This window comes from Oncorhynchus mykiss, chromosome 9, assembly GCF_057628025.1.
Source record: "Oncorhynchus mykiss isolate SJ-2025 chromosome 9, ASM5762802v1, whole genome shotgun sequence".
Classification (NCBI taxonomy): domain Eukaryota; kingdom Metazoa; phylum Chordata; class Actinopteri; order Salmoniformes; family Salmonidae; genus Oncorhynchus; species Oncorhynchus mykiss.
Window position 1 is genome coordinate 11,966,378 of NC_143030.1, and position 17,229 is coordinate 11,983,606.

Sequence of the window (17,229 nt, forward strand, 5' to 3'; positions counted from 1 at the left end):
TCCTGCCAACATGTTCCTGCCAACATGTTCCTGCCAACATGTTTCTGCCAACATGCTCCTGCCAACATGTTCCTGCCAACATGTTTCTGCCAACATGCTCCTGCCAACATGCTCCTGCCAATATGCTCCTGCCAACATGCTCCTGCCAACATGCTCCTGCCAACATGTTCCTGCCAACATGCTCCTGCCAACATGTTCCTGCCAACATGTTTCTGCCAACATGTTCCTGCCAACATGTTCCTGCCAACATGCTCCTGCCTACATGCTCCTGCCAACATGTTTCTGCCAACATGCTCCTGCCAACATGTTCCTGCCAACATGTTCCTGCCAACATGCTCCTGCGCCGCAAGGGGTGCTAAAACTCTGGGCCAACTTTATTCCACCTTTGGCAAATCAGACCACGACTCTATCATCCTGCTTCCGGTTTACGCTCCACTCTCCCAGTCTCCTCTGTTTACAGGTCATGGGTCAAGACCTCGTAGCACGCTCCACTCCAAGACTCTTTATTTTCCTCTCCCAGTCTCCTCTGTTTAAGGGTCATGGGTCAAGACCTCGTAGCACGCTCCACTCCAAGACTCTTTATTTTCCTCTCCCAGTCTCCTCTGTTTAAGGGTCATGGGTCAAGACCTCGTTGCAAGCTTCACTCCAAGACTCTTTATTTTCCTCTCCCAGTCTCCTCTGTTTAAGGGTCATGGGTCATGACCTCGTTGCACGCTCCACTCCAAGACTCTTTGTCCTTTTTTCTCTCTTTTGTCTTCTTTCCTCCCTCTTTTTAAAAAAAAGACACAAAGTGCACCAGACAGGTGGCTGACTCCAAACCGGGCAGAACGCAAACCTTGGCCCGGGACGGCAGGAGAGACGAAGGGAGAGCAAAGAGGGGGAGCGGAGGAGGACAGAGGGAGGGATGGAGGGAGAGCAAGGAGGGGGTAGACAATCGACAGTAGACACACAGATGCCTTTGTGAGTTTATGTTTCTGGAAAAAATTTGACCCTCCCGCCCCCCCACCTCTGGCCATCATTCGTTAGTCGTTTTTAGACATTTTTAACCCTGCTGAATAGAGTCCATTTTGTTGGTACGCGTCATGTCCCATACTGCCTGCGTATGAGTGTGTGTGTGTGTGTCTGTCTGCCCTTTGATGGTTTAGATAGTTGAATAATGTATCTACAGTGGCCAGGATCTAGAGACAATGTTTCTACAGTAAGACCCTATGTCTTTCCTTCCTCTCATCCCCGTCTCCTCCTCCTCTCCTCCATCCCCGGGACGAGAGACTACCCAAATGAACCAGCAGTTTAATGAATAGGAGCTAGGATGGTGGAGAGGTGAAAAGAGGAGAGGAATGGAGAGAGGACAAAAAGGGCCATTGAGACTGGACAGTGGAGGTGGAGATGTTTTGATTCTCTGTGAGGTTTAGTGACGGTAAGCTGAGTGGGTCACGTAAAACACACACACAAGGAGCAGAGGAGAGGGGAGGGGGAAGAATGAGATATTAGGATGACTGTGGGTCAGATGAGGAGAGGGGAGGGGGAAGAATGAGATATGAGGATGACTGTGGGTGAGATGGGGGAAGAATGAGATATGAGGATGACTGTGGGTCAGATGAGGAGAGGGGAGGGGGAAGAATGAGATATGAGGATGACTGTGGGTGAGATGGGGGAAGAATGAGATATGAGGATGACTGTGGGTCAGATGAGGAGAGGGGAGGGGGAAGAATGAGATATGAGGATGACTGTGGGTGAGATGGGGGAAGAATGAGATATGAGGATGACTGTGGGTCAGATGAGGAGAGGGGAGGGGGAAGAATGAGATATGAGGATGACTGTGGGTGAGATGAGGAGCAGAGGGGAGGGGAGGAGGGAATAAGAGTGCTATGTATGGTCTCCCTGTCTCTACGGTCGTAATGATAGACTATATCAGGCATGTCAGGTTTCTGAGAGATTAACACTGCATTAATGAAGTAATGTGGCAGTAGACCCTAACCTGTCCTCTTCAAGTAGACCCTAACCTGTCCTCTTCGAGTAGACCCTAACCTGTCCTCTTCAAGTAGACCCTAACCTGTCCTCTTCAAGTAGACCCTAACCTGTCCTCTTCGAGTAGACCCTAACCTGTCCTCTTCAAGTAGACCCTAACCTGTCCTCTTCAAGTAGACCCTAACCTGTCCTCTTCAAGTAGACCCTAACCTGTCCTCTTCGAGTAGACCCTAACCTGTCCTCTTCGAGTAGACCCTAACCTGTCCTCTTCAAGTAGACCCTAACCTGTCCTCTTCGAGTAGACCCTAACCTGTCCTCTTCGAGTAGACCCTAACCTGTCCTCTTCGAGTAGACCCTAACCTGTCCTCTTCAAGTAGACCCTAACCTGTCCTCTTCAAGTAGACCCTAACCTGTCCTCTTCAAGTAGACCCTAACCTGTCCTCTTCAAGTAGACCCTAACCTGTCCTCTTCAAGTAGACCCTAACCTGTCCACTTCAAGTAGACCCTAACCTGTCCTCTTCAAGTAGACCCTAACCTGCCCTCTTCAAGTAGACCCTAACCTGTCCTCTTCGAGTAGACCCTAACCTGTCCTCTTCAAGTAGACCCTAACCTGTCCTCTTCAAGTAGACCCTAACCTGTCCTCTTCAAGTAGACCCTAACCTGTCCTCTTCAAGTAGACCCTAACCTGTCCACTTCAAGTAGACCCTAACCTGTCCACTTCAAGTAGACCCTAACCTGTCCTCTTCAAGTAGACCCTAACCTGCCCTCTTCAAGTAGACCCTAACCTGTCCTCTTCAAGTAGACCCTAACCTGTCCTCTTCAAGTAGACCCTAACCTGTCCTCTTCGAGTAGACCATAACTTGTCATCTTCAAGTAGACCCTAACCTGTCCTCTTCAAGTAGACCCTAACCTGTCCTCTTCAAGTAGACCCTAACCTGTCCTCTTCAAGTAGTGTGTGTGTGTGTGTGTGTGTGTGTGTGTGTGTGTGTGTGTGTGTGTGTGTGTGTGTGTGTGTGTGTGTGTGTGTGTGTGTGTGTGTGTGTGCAGTGTGTTTATGTGGGTGTGTGCAGTGTGTGTGTGTGTGTGTGTGTGTGTGTGTGTGTGTGCGCGCAGTGTGTGTGTATATGGGTGTGTGTATGTGGTGTGTGTGTGTGTGTGTGTGTGTGTCTGTGTGTGTGTGGTTGTCCATGTGTTTCACATTAAGATCCTCTGTCTCTGCCAACAGATAATGGACCACAGCCTCTCTCAATTAGCACAATGAGATTTGACGACCTCCCACCGCTAATATATGTCACTGGGAGTGTGTGTGTGTGTGTGTGTTTGTGTGTATGTGGCGGTGGGAGGGAGGGAGGGAGAGGCCCTGCATTATAGCTCTCCAATCTCACTGCAGAATCTGATGTTTGTCCATAAACGTCAAATTTCGAAGGTTAAGTTCAGGCATGAATACAGAATAGTTCGGTTAAGGATTGGGACAAGGTTCTGAGTGGTTAAGTTAAGGGTTAAGGATTGGGACAAGGTTCTGAATGGTTAAGTTAAGGGTTAAGGATTGGGACAAGGTTCTGAGTGTTTAAGTTAAGGGTTAAGGATTGGCACAAGGTTCTGAATGGTTAAGTTAAGGGTTAAGGATTGGGACAAGGTTCTGAATGGTTAAGTTAAGGGTTAAGGATTGGGACAAGGTTCTGAATGGTTAAGTTAAGGGTTAGGTTCTGAATGGTTAAGTTAAGGGTTAAGGATTGGGATACGGTTCTGAATGGTTACGTTAAGGGTTGAGGTTTGGAATGCGGTTCTGAATGGTTAAGTTAACCTCTAGCGACGAGCAATCCCGTATCCGGGAGCGTAATCATAGCCTCAAGCTCATTACCATAACGCAATGTTTCCTATTCATGAAAATCGCAAATGAAATGAAATAAATATATTGAAACACAAGCTTAGCCTTTTGTTAACAACACTGTCATCTCAGATTTTCAAAATATGCTTTAACCAAAGCTACACAAGCATTTGTGTAAGAGTATTGATAGCCTAGCATAGCATTAAGCCTAGCATTCAGCAGGCAACATTTTCACAAAAACAAGAAAAGCATTAAAATAAAATAATTTACCTTTGAAGAACTTCGGATGTTTTCAATGACGAGACTCTTAGTTAGATAGCAAATGTTAATTTTTTCCAAAAATATTATTTGTGTAGCCGAAATAGCTCCGTTTTGTTCATCACGTTTGGCTAAGAAAAAGACCGGAAAATGCAGTCACTTACAACGCCAAACTTTTTTCCAAATTAGCTCCATAATATTGACAGAAACATGGCAAACGTTGTTTAGAATCCATCCTCAAGGTGTTTTTCACATATATATTCGATAATCTATCAGTGGTGGCAGTTGGCTTCTCATCAGAAACAAATGGAAAAATACTGCAGCTGGAGATTACGCAATAATTGCGACGGAGGACACCAAGCGGCCACCTGGTAGATGTAGTCTCTTATGGTCAATCTTCCAATGATATGCCTACAAATACGTCACAATGCTGTCGACACCTTGGGGAAGCGACAGAAAGCCTAAGCTCATTCGTGGCCCATTCACAGCCATATAAGGAGTCATTGGCATGAGGCGGTTTCAAAAAATGCGGCACTTCCTGATTGGATTTTTATCTGTTTTTTTTCTGTAACATCAGTTCTGTGGCACTCACAGACAATATCTTTGCAGTTTTGAAAACGTCAGAGTGTTTTCTTTCCAACGCTGTCAATTATATGCACAGTCGAGCATCTTTTCATGACAAAATATCTTGTTTAAAACGGGAATGTTTTTCATCCAAAAATTAAAATAGCGCCCCCTATATCCAAGAAGTTAAAGATTAAGGGTTGGGATAAGTTTCTGAATGGTTAAGTTAAGGGTTGAGGTTTGGATAAAGGTTCTGAATGGTTAAGTTAAGGGTTAAGGTTTTGGATAAGGTTCTGAATGGTTAAGTTAAGGATTACGGTTTAGGTTAGAGTTTAAAAAAAAAACACTGGGGTTGAAAACGCGACCGTCGAAGCTGGAGCCTATCCACCATCCCTGTCCATAACCCTAGCAAAACCCAAGCTTACTTGATGGTAATTACGCTCACCACTGCCCCTTAGTGGCAGGTTTTAGTTTTGAAGGCATCTCCAGATGTGGATGGACGTCAAATTTTGAAGTGTAACTTGAGCAACGTGTGTGTGTGTGTGTGTGTGTGTGTGTGTGTGTGTGTGTGTGTGTCCACTTGCTCACTCGTTCTCATGTGTGCATCTCTTGGATCAACAATATCTCAGCGTCTCATTTCAGGGGGGTTTAAATGAAAAAATATGATGGTTAAGTTTAGTCATTAAATCCGACTGGTTAAGGTAAGGGTTAACGGTTAAGGGTAAAGGGTTAAGGGTTAAGGTAAGGGATAAGGGTTAAGAGTAAAGGGTTAAGGTAGGGGTTAAGGTAGGGGTTAAGGGTTAAGGGTTAAGGGTTAATGATTAAGGTAATGGTAAGGGTTAATGATTAAGGGTTAAGGGTTAAGGTAGGGGTTAAGGTAAGGGTTAAGGGTTAAGGTAAGGTTTAATGGGTAAGGGTTAAGGTAAGGGTTAAGGGTAAAGGTTTAAGGTAATGGTAAGGGTTAAGTGTTAAGGTAATGGTTAAGGGTAAATGGTAAAGGTTTAAGGTAATGTTAAGGGGTAAGGGTTAAGGTAGGGGTTAAGGTAAGGGTTAAGGGTTAAGGTAAGGTTTAATGGGTAAGGGTTAAGGTAAGGGTTAAGGGTAAAGGTTTAAGGTAATGGTAAGGGTTAAGTGTTAAGGTAATGGTTAAGGGTAAATGGTAAAGGTTTAAGGTAATGGTAAGGGTTAATGGTTAAGGGGTAAGGGTTAAGGTAAGGGTTAAGGGTTAAGGTAAGGTTTAATGGGTAAGGGTTAAGGTAAGGGTTAAAGGTAAAGGTTTAAGGTAATGGTAAGGGTTAAGTGTTAAGGTAATGGTTAAGGGTAAATGGTAAAGGTTTAAGGTAATGGTAAGGGTTAATGGTTAAGGGGTAAGGGTTAAGGTAAGGGTTAAGCTAAGGGTTAAGGTAAGGGTTAAGGGTTAAGGGTTAAGGTAATGGTAAGGGTTAATGGTTAAGGGGTAAGGGTTAAGGGGTAAGGTAAGGGTCAAGGGTTAAGGGTTAAGGTTAAGGTTAAGGGTTAAGGGGTATGGGTTAAGGTAAGGGTCAAGGGTTAAGGTAAGGGTTAAGGGTTAAGGTAAGGGTCAAGGGTTAAGGTAAGGGTTAAGGTAAGGGTTAAGGGTTAAGGGTTAAGGGTTAAGGTAAGGGTTAATGATTAAGGGTTAAGGGTTAAGGTAGGGGTTAAGGTAAGGGTTAAGGGTTAAGGTAAGGTTTAATGGGTAAGGGTTAAGGTAAGGGTTAAGGGTAAAGGTTTAAGGTAATGGTAAGGGTTAAGTGTTAAGGTAATGGTTAAGGGTAAATGGTAAAGGTTTAAGGTAATGGTAAGGGTTAATGGTTAAGGGGTAAGGGTTGAGGTAGGGGTTAAGGTAAGGGTTAAGGGTTAAGGTAAGGTTTAATGGGTAAGGGTTAAGGTAAGGGTTAAGGGTAAAGGTTTAAGGTAATGGTAAGGGTTAATGATTAAGGGTTAAGGGTTAAGGTAAGGGTTAAGGGTTAAGGTAAGGTTTAATGGGTAAGGGTTAAGGTAAGGGTTAAGGGTAAAGGTTTAAGGTAATGGTAAGGGTTAAGTGTTAAGGTAATGGTTAAGGGTAAATGGTAAAGGTTTAAGGTAATGGTAAGGGTTAATGGTTAAGGGGTAAGGGTTAAGGTAAGGGTTAAGCTAAGGGTTAAGGTAAGGGTTAGGGGTTAAGGGTTAAGGTAATGGTAAGGGTTAATGGTTAAGGGGTAAGGGTTAAGGGGTAAGGTAAGGGTCAAGGGTTAAGGGTTAAGGTTAAGGGTTAAGGGGTATGGGTTAAGGTAAGGGTCAAGGGTTAAGGTAAGGGTTAAGGGTTAAGGTAAGGGTTAAGGGTTAAGGTAAGGGTCAAGGGTTAAGGTAAGGGTTAAGGTAAGGGTCAAGGGTTAAGGTAAGGGTTAAGGTAAGGGTTAAGGGTTAAGGGTTAAGGGTTAAGGTAAGGGTTAAGGGGTAAGGGTCAAGGGTTAAGGTAAGGGTTAAGGTAAGGGTCAAGGGTTAAGGTAAGGGTTAAGGTAAGGGTTAAGGGTTGGGACAGGGTTAAAACAGAAAATACCATTTAGCCAAGCGGTTTGGTTAACGCTAGACCAGCTTTTCAGCTGTTTTATACAAAGACACAGAGTCTACAGAGGCTAACGCTGTAGCCAAAGACCCCCTCCCCCACCCCCCACCCCACACACACACACACACACACACACACACACACACACACAAACAGTCACAAAACCCAGACCAGCCCACATAAAACCATCTGCACTCATTAGCATGAGTATTTCCATGCAAGAACACAGGCCAGAATGAAAAGCCAAGAGCTGGGTTTGGCTAATGCTAACCTAATGTTAGCTATATAACCTAGCGTTTCCAATAGAAGTACGCCAAGGGCTGGTTTTGGGTAATGCTATCTAAACATTAGCCATGTAGCCTAGCGTCTCCACTAGAAGTAGGACAAGAAACATTTTTTTTTGCTAATGCTAACCTTATGTTAGCCATGTAGCCTAGCGCTTTCAAACTACTCTAACCAAACACTTTAACTCTTAGCCTGAACTTTAAAATACAGTTAATTGCAATTCCTAATTGAGGAAACAAAGCGCTGCACAAAATCAGTCTTGTTTTCTCTTGGACAGTGTTCAAGGGAGGAAGTTAAATTTTACAATTATCTACTTTCATAAAAAATGTGGATTTCAGTACAAGGCATGCGGTCAGACCTTACTTCTGAAAGCGACCGTGTGTAGTTTCAGGGGGGTACAGACTGTATAATCACTCTGGACGAGCTTAGTCTCATACTGAGGTCGAGTTGTACTGTCACATGTACAAGTACAGTGAAATGCTTAACTTGCAAGCAGGCCCAATCCAAGTCAAATTACACACACACACACGCACACACACACACACACACACACACACACACACACACACACACACACACACACACACACACACACACACACACACACACACACACATACACACACACACACACACACACACACACACACACACACAGGGACACACAGACTCAGACCCAATCCAAGTCAATTTACACCACAAGAAACGAGACATTCCATTTCTATTACAACTGGAGACAGAATTGTAAACAGTCTGATTGTATCATGTGGTGGAGCTGTAATTGTTTGAGTGTGTGTGTGTGTGTGTGTGTGTGTGTGTGTGTGAGTCGGTATGTCTGTCTGTCAGTATTGAAGTGGTGAAGGAGGGATGCAGATACAGCAATAAGCAGACACACACACACAGAGATGGGGAAAGCCTGTTGGCGGTGTCTGTGTTTAGGTAGTGAGTGATACAGACAGATGGAGGTCACAGTCTCTGACTCACCATGAAACGACTGACTCAGTCGTATTCATGATGCGTCTCTGAGTAGGAGTGCAGATCTAGGATCAGGTGATCCCTGTCCATATAATGCTATTCATTGGGATGTAAAATACCAAATGCTTTAGCATTACGATTTCCCTTCACTGGAACTAAGGGGCACGAACCATGAAAAACAGACCATTATTTCTCCTCCGCCAAACTTTACAGTTGGCACTATGAATTCGGGCAGGTGGTGTTGTCCTGGCATCCACCAAACCCAGATTCATCGGTTGGACTGCTAGATGGTGAAACGCGTTTCCACTTCTCCAGAGTCCACTAGCGGAGAGCTTTACACCACTCCAGCTGATGCTTGCCATTGCGCATGGTGATCTTAGGCTTGTGTGCAGCTGCTCGGCCATGGAAACCCATTTCATGAAGCTCCCGACGAACAGTTCTTGTGCTGACGTTGCTTCCAGAGGCAGTTTGGAGCTCGGTAGTGAGTGTTGCAACCGAGGACAGACAATTTCAGCACTAATGATATTAAAATATTTAATATACATAAATATTCAAGGAACATATTCATTTGCAGTGTACAAACTTAACATGATGAACAGGACATTTACGCTAACCTCTACATTATATTACTATAAATATAATCTCATTACTATCTGAAAGCCACGCCTCCAATAAGCCACACCTCCTGATCTGATAGGCTGCCACCTCTACAATATATTATTAGAAATATATCTTATAGAACTAGAACCAGAACAAATAGCAGGCCAAACTTTCCCTCTCAGCACTGCCTGGACTGCGCAGAAATGCAAATGCTTTCTGTTTGAGTTATGTTAGGTTTTATTTTCATATTATTAGAAAGGTTTAAAATCCCCAGAAGGTTCCGGTTTGACCCTTTACACAGAGGTTCCTCAAGGAACGTGTTTCACCTGGAAAGGTTCCACAGGTGTGGCAACCCAAAAGGTTCTTCCAGCCACCTTTACTTCTAAGATTGTACGCTGGGAAGCTTGATACGTTCAGCCCGTCAATCTGTGTGACTCATTGTACTACCGGAGATGGATGATTTAGGTGATGATGATCTACGATGGGCAGACTCTGGGAATGGTGCCCCGAGGTTTAGAGGCACGGGAGCTCAAGAGGTGTACAGCCTTGTGTTGAAATGGAGAACAGCCAATAGCTTTAGGAAGGAACTAGAGGCCGAACTCCATTAACTCCACGTCGTCAAACAGTGGGGTGAAAAACCCTCCGCTCTCCTCTCACAGACAATGGAATGTATGTAGAGGAGAGAACCTTCGTGGCGACAGCATGTTCCCCTAACAGCAGTGTTCTACAGATAAACAGTGGATTGGTCAGAGAGTCAGACAATCTGCCCCCAGTACTCTTGGCTCAGCTGCTACTGCTGTTCTACAATGTAGAATTTGTCATTCTACTTCTGCCGCTTCTATTGGCACAGCACACACACACACACACACACACACACACACACACACACACGCAAGGACTGGGGCATATTGGCTGTCTGTAGAACACAAGTGTGAATCTACATGATTATTCACAGTCCTATTGACAAGGCAGCACAATAGAATTCTGTTGCGATAGAATTCTAGCACATTCTAGAATTCCTTTATACAGGTAATGACAAAGGCATGAATTAATCCAAACATTCCAAATGCTGCTAAATGAACATGTCAGCCGGTCCACATACCAAGGTATATTGCTTTTAAATATGTCCTCCATCTAGCTATTGGAATGTCCATACATAGGCCTTTATGCTAAAGATGTTAATTATCTACAGTAGAGATAGGGGGGCATTTCAGATATAACCTACATCTGTGTGGTCTCATAGAACTTAAGGCTTATATGTAGGTTATATCTGTAGTAGGGCACTACCTAGGGAATAGGGTGCCAGAATAGGGCACTATCTAGGGAATAGGACGCCAGAGTAGTAGACTATCTAGGGAATAGGGTGCCAGAGTAGTACACACTTTAGGGAATAGGGTGCCAGAATAGGGCACTAACTAGGGAATAGGGTGCCAGAATAGGGCACTATCTAGGGAATAGGGTGCCAGAGTAGTGCACTATTTCGGGAATAGGGTGCCAGTCTTACCTTTGAGATGTAGGCCTTGATGCCCTCTGCCAGCTTGATGCAGGGTTCTCCAAACAGCTGAGCCAGGTCTTCTGGGATGTCCTGGTCTTTATCCAGAGCATTCAGCAGACTGAGGCACTTCAGCTCCTCTGTCACGCCCTGGCTACGCACCTGGAAGACAGGGAGAATATAAAAGACTTAGGAGAGGTATTAAGACTGACATAGCATGACGTAACAGTGACATAAGGCACTTCAGCTCCTCTGTCACGCCCTGGCTATTGCCTCAATGATGACAGATCAACAACAAGATGATAACAAAGGATTATCCAGGAAATACTCTGATTTAGCCACTCCTCCAGGAAATACTCTGATTTAGCCACTCCTCCAGGAAATACTCTGATTTAGCCACTCCTCCAGGAAATACTCTGATTTAGCCACTCCTCCAGGAAATACTCTGATTTAGCCACTCCTCCAGGAAATACTCTGATGTAGCCACTCCTCCAGGAAATACTCTGATTTAGCCACTCCTCCAGGAAATACTCTGATTTAGCCACTCCTCCAGGAAATACTCTGATTCCTCTCTTTTCTTTCACCCTATACCCCACTCTCTGCAGTTCATTTCTGTATTCAATTTGAGTCTTCGTGTGTAATTTGTGTATAATTGGCGTGTGTGTGTGTGTGCATATTTGTGTGTATGCGTGTGTGTGTGTGTGTGCGTGTGTGCGTGTATGCGTGCGTGCGTGCGTGTGTGTGCGTGTGTGGGTATGCGTGCGTGTGTGCGTATGCGTGCGTGCGTGTGTGTGTGTGTGCGCGTGTGTGTGTGTATGCGTGCGTGCGTGTGTGTGTATGCGTGCGTGCGTGTGTGTGTGCGCGTATGTGTTAATGTATAATTTGGAGCCGGGGGTACGGAACTGTTCAGCGTCACGGTTGGGGGGTTCGTACTAATGACTCTTTAACAAGCCCCAACAGGGGGTGTGTGTGTGCGTGTGTGTGTATGGTTGTGTGTGGTTGTGGTGGTCGCTTTCTCCTCATTCTATCAGCCATTTTGTTGATTTTGATGGTTAAATGGTTCTCTATGCCCCTTATAGGGGAAGTGATGGAGAACAGGGAGAAGGAGGGGGAACTTCTACAAGAAGAGTCTGGCACTCCACATACAGGAAGTGTCGGGCTTCTCATAAACAGTGGATGGCTTCCTTTCAATACTCTACAGTGGCTTCCTCTCCTCATCTCCTCATCTTCTGTCCTTTTGTCTCCTTGTCTGCGCCAATGTAAAAAAGCAGGACTGATTTCAACAAATACTAGAGGGATTCACCTTTTTGCTTGTCACCATATTTTTCTCCATATTGTTGTGTTTCTGAATGAGAACCAACGAAGGAGAGGAGATAAGAGGAGAGCACGGCACTCCAGACTATTGAGATGCACCCAAGTCTAGCTGGACTGCTGACATTTCGTTGTCTTTGTGACATCAGCGAATGTTGATGTTCCGTAGACCTCAACCAAAACACACTCCCTGTTCCATCTGACGGAATTGGGAATTCTTAAGGGGTATTAGTTTTGACAGCGCTAGTTGGGGAGTAGTTGGATTGGCGTGTGTGTGTGTGTGTGTGTGTGTGTGTGTGTGTGTGTGTGTGTGTGTGTGTGTGTGTGTGTGTGTTAGGGAGTGGTTGGATTGGCGTGTGTATGTGTGTGTGTGTGTGTGTGTTAGGGAGTGGTTGGATTGGCGTGTGTGTGTGTGTGTGTGTGTGTGTGTGTGTGTGTGTGTTAGGGAGTGGTTGGATTTAACATGCCAGCAAGTCAACTCCTTCTTATTTTAATTGAGATAATATTATCTACTTGATGGCACTGGAGTGAAAATGGGCTGATTAAAAATTCCTGAAGTACAGTTATTTAACAGATGTTTACAACAAGGGAGGGGAGACTACAGTGTGTGCAAGTGTGTGTGTGTGCTCGTGTGTGTGTTCGTCGGTGTGTGTGTGTTCGTCTGTGTGTGTGTGTGTGTGTGTGTTCGTCGATGTGTTTGTGTGTCACCCTTCCCTGCTATTAGATATCAGGATCATTCACTCTTCGCATAGCCAGGTGGAGGGGTCAGAGCACACACACACACACACACACACACACACACACACAAAGCCCCTCAGATCCCAGGAACGCCATAGAGGAAGTCAGGAACAATGCAGCAGTGTTACCTTCTGGAGCACCAAGCACCGGCCACGGCCTAGGGTTTTCCTGATGTTCCCAAGTCTCATTTCAGGGGATTAGGAAAAAGAAGCCAACCATGTAACTCAAAGCCGGGGCCAGAGACCTGGAGTGTGTGTGTGTGTGTGTGTGTGCAGTGCTTATGTGCATTCCGTTTTATAACGAGAAAGTCTTTCAATCCTCTATGGTGGGAAGATAGTGAGAGGAGAGAGCGAGGGAAGAGAATGAGGGAGGGGAGCGAGGGAAGAGAGCGAGGGAAGAGAGTGAGGGAGAGGAGTGAGGGAAGAGAGCGAGGGAAGAGAGCGAGGGAGGATAAGGAGGAGTGTAGGAGTTCAGGCATGCTGTAGGGGGTCTGGTCAGTATCCCCGGACACACACACACACACACACACACACAAACACACACACAGGGTTGGAAGACAGAGGGACTAACTGTCAGGCCTGGTTTATTTACTGTGGATTACATCATAGAACACTTGTCTGCCTACCAAATCTAACTCTATTCTCTGTCAACTGCATAGTAGGTTAAGGGCCTGTCAGTAACCATTCCACTGTTAGGTCTACACTGTATTCTGCACATGCGACAAATAACATTTGATTTGATGATTTGATTTCAATAGCTCATAGGGCTGGTCAAAAGTAGTGCATTTCAATCTACTGAATAAGGAATGAAGGCGACCGATTAATCGGAATGGCCAATTAATTAGGGCCGATTAATTAGGGCCGATTTCAAGGTTTCATAACAATCGGTAATCAGCCTTTTTGGACGCTGATTATGGCCGATTACATTGCGATCCACGAGGAACCTGCGTGGCGGGCTGACTTCCTGTTACGCGAGTGCAGCGTCAAAAGGACCGTGTGGCTGCAAGGAGCCAAGGTAAGTTGCTAGCTAGCATTAAACGTATCTTATAAAAACAATCAATCATCACATAATCACTAGTTAACTACACATGGTTGATGATATCACCAGGTTAACTAGCTTGTCCTGCGTTGCATATAATCAATGCGGTGCCTGTTAATTTATCATCTAATCACAGCCTACTTCAACTTCGCCAAACGGGTGATGATTTAACAAAAGCACATTGCCGAAAAAAGCACAATCTTTGCACAAATGTACCCAACCATAAACATCAATGCCTTTCTTAAAATCAATACACAGAAGTAAAAAAAAATTAAACCTGCATATTTTGTTAAAAGAGATTCATGTTAGCAGGTAATATTAACTAGGAAAATTGGGTCACTTCTCTTGCGTTCAGTGCAAGCAGAGTCAGGGTATATGCAACAGTTTGGGACGCCTGGCTCGTTGTGAACTGTGAACTAATTTGCCAGAATTTTACATAATTATGACATAACATTGAAGGTTGTACAATGTAACAGCAATAACTAGACTTAGGGATGCCACCCGTTAGATAAAATACGGAACGGTACCGTATTTCCCTCAAAGTATAAACGTTTTGTTTTCGAAATTATAGTTTACGGATTTGACCATATTAATGACCAAAGGCTCGTATTTCTGTGTGTTTATTATAATTAAGTCTATGATTTGATATTTGATAGAGCGGTCTGACTGAGCGGTGGTAGGCAGCAGCAGGCTCGTAGGGTTGTTTATTATATTATAATTAAATCTATGATTTAATATTTGATAGAGCGGTCTGACTGAGCGGTGGTAGGCAGCAGCAGGCTCGTAAACATTAATTCAAACAGCACTTTACTGTGTTTGCCAGCAGCTCTTAACAATGCTTGAGGCACAGCGCTGTTTATGACTTCAAGCCTATCAACTCCTGAGATTAGGCTGGCAATACTAAAGTGCCTATAAGAACATCCAATAGTCAAAGGTATATGAAATACAAATGGTTTAGAGAGAAATAGTCGACAGGTCATAATTGCTATAATAACTACAACCTAAAACTTCTTAACTGGGAATATTGAAGACTCATGTTAAAAGGAACCACCAGCTTTCATATGTTCTCATGTTCTGAGCAAGGACCTTAAACATTAACTTTTTTACATGGCACATATTGCACTTTTACTTTTTTCTCCAACACTGGGTTTTTTCATTATTTAAACCAAATTGAACATGTTTCATTATTCATTTGAGACTAAATAGACTATATTTATGTATAATAATAAGCTGTTTAAGGAAGTAGGGCACTTTACTCTACTGTATAACTCCTACAACTAATACAACTGGTACAAGTCATACAACTGGTACAACTGGTACAAGTCATACAACTGGTACAACTGGTAAAACTTATACAACTGGTACAACTGATACAACTGGTAGACTGATACAACTAGTAGAACTAATACAACTGGTACAACTGGTATGACTGGTAGACTGATACAACTGGTAGAACTGGTAGAACTAATACAATTGGTACAACTGGTAGACTGGTGCAACTGGTAGACTGGTGCAACTGGTACAACTGGTAGACTGGTGCAACTGGTACAACTGGTAGACTGGTGCAACTGGTACAACTGGTAGACTGGTGCAACTGGTAGACTGATACAACTAGTACGGCTGGTAGACTGGTGCGACTGGTACAACTGGTAGACTGGTACAACTGGTAGACTGGTAGACTGGTGCAACTGGTAGACTGGTGCAACTGGTAGACTGATACAACTAGTACGGCTGGTAGACTGGTGCAACTGGTAGACTGATACAACTAGTACGGCTGGTAGACTGGTGCAACTGGTAGACTGGTACAACTAGTACGGCTGGTAGACTGGTGCAACTGGTAGACTGGTGCAACTGGTAGACTGATACAACTAGTACGGCTGGTACAACAAAAAAATAACAAGGAGTTATTAATAACAATAACAACCCTTGTCATTGGCTGTGAAATAAATACGTCTAAATTAGAACCAGAATGGTAACCAACCTACCTAAAGTCTCTATGACCTTTTAATCACTGCCTGCCTGCCTGCCTGCCTGCCTGCCTGCCTGCCTGCCTGCCTGCCTGCCTGCCTGCCTGCCTGCCTGCCTGTCTGTCTGTCTGTCTGCCTGCCTGCCTGTCTGCCTGCCTGCCTGCCTGCCTGCCTGCCTGCCTGCCTGCCTGCCTGCCTGCCTGCCTGCCTGCCTGTCTGTCTGTCTGTCTGTCTGTCTGTCCTTGAAAGTATTGTGTTCATGTTCTATTAAACACATGCAGTAACGACTTGCGATAACATGATAAGACATGCACACACACACTCACTCACTCACACACACACACACACACACACACACACACACACTCGCACGCACGCACGCACGCACACACACACACACACAGAGTAAGAATTTAGAGTTTCGATCTAGTTTCTGATTCCCGTCACACAGGAGGAAAGGAAGAAAGAAAGAGGCGAGGTCACCAGTTATGTCATTCGTTTGTTTTTCACACCTGTGCACACAAGATAAAGTAAGCGATGGAGGGGTTGATTGTGTGTGTGTCTATATGCGTGTGTTGTGTGTTTGTGTGGCCAAGTGGGTGGTCTAGTGAGCCGATAGATTGTTAAGCAGGGGTCAGCCAAACACCTAAACAACAGAGAGGTTTTTAGAGCCCAGACATTCACACACAAATGTCTTTGTCTGTTCTCCAGTCGTTGCCAGTGGTTGCTCTGTAAACCAACTGTGGAACTCTTGGAAGACAAACCCTGTTCTGAGACATTGTGATGTCATTTCAAAGCGCCACCCAGGCTACGGAACATTCCGCCAGCAGTCGGGAGGATTTGAGTGTGATTGGTTTTCGAAAAGCAACTGGCGACAATCTCAGAGAAGGGTTTTTCCTGCCCACGTGGCGATATATAACAACTACAGCAACCCAATGTATCCCTGCTCCAAACACTTCTGACCCCATAGTTATTCCACAGAGGAGTATGATCCTGTTTTGCCAAGACTGATTTGGGGTCCGTTTTAACATTTCCCCCATATTGGTTAGGGTTAGATCAGAACAACATGGTGCACTAGTCATGCCAGGGTATGGCATTAATCTTAGGTCAGTTTGGCGTTGCCACAATAGTTAAGGTCAGAAGTTAGTGGTTAGGATAATCTGAGGCTTCAGTTCAAACCCGCTGGGTTCCATCCCAGGGTTTCAGCAGTTCCATCTCAGGGTTCCAGCAGTCCCATCTCAGGGTTCCAGCAGTCCCATCCCAGGGTTCCAGCAGTTCCATCCCAGGGTTTCAGCAGTTCCATCTCAGGGTTCCAGCAGTCCCATCTCAGGGTTCCAGCAGTCCCATCCCAGGGTTCCAGCAGTTCCATCCCAGGGTTCCAGCAGTTCCATCTCAGGGTTCCAGCAGTTCCATCTCAGGGTTCCAGCAGTTCCATCCCAGGGCTCCAGCAGTTCCATCCCAGGGTTCCAGCAGTTCCATCCCAGGGTTCCAGCAGTTCCATCCCAGGGTTCCAGCAGTTCCATCCCAGGGCTCCAGCAGTTCCATCCCAGGGTTCCAGCAGTTCCATCCCATGGTTCCAGCAGTTCCATCCCAGGGTTCCAGCAGTTCCATCCCAGGGTTCCAGCAGTCCCATCCCAGGGTTC

The 17,229-nt window shown here is 45.0% G+C and overlaps 1 protein-coding gene across 1 annotated transcript in view; it reads right to left on the reverse strand.

Annotated features, from left to right (window-relative positions):
* Nucleotides 1–17,229, reverse strand: part of LOC110531417 (tumor necrosis factor ligand superfamily member 10) — a 55,041-nt gene that overhangs the window by 22,216 nt on the left and 15,596 nt on the right. The window contains exon 2 of the mRNA XM_036987268.2: nucleotides 10,545–10,694. Coding sequence (XP_036843163.2) covers nucleotides 10,545–10,694 — 150 coding nt within the window. The remainder of the gene's footprint in view (nucleotides 1–10,544; nucleotides 10,695–17,229) is intronic.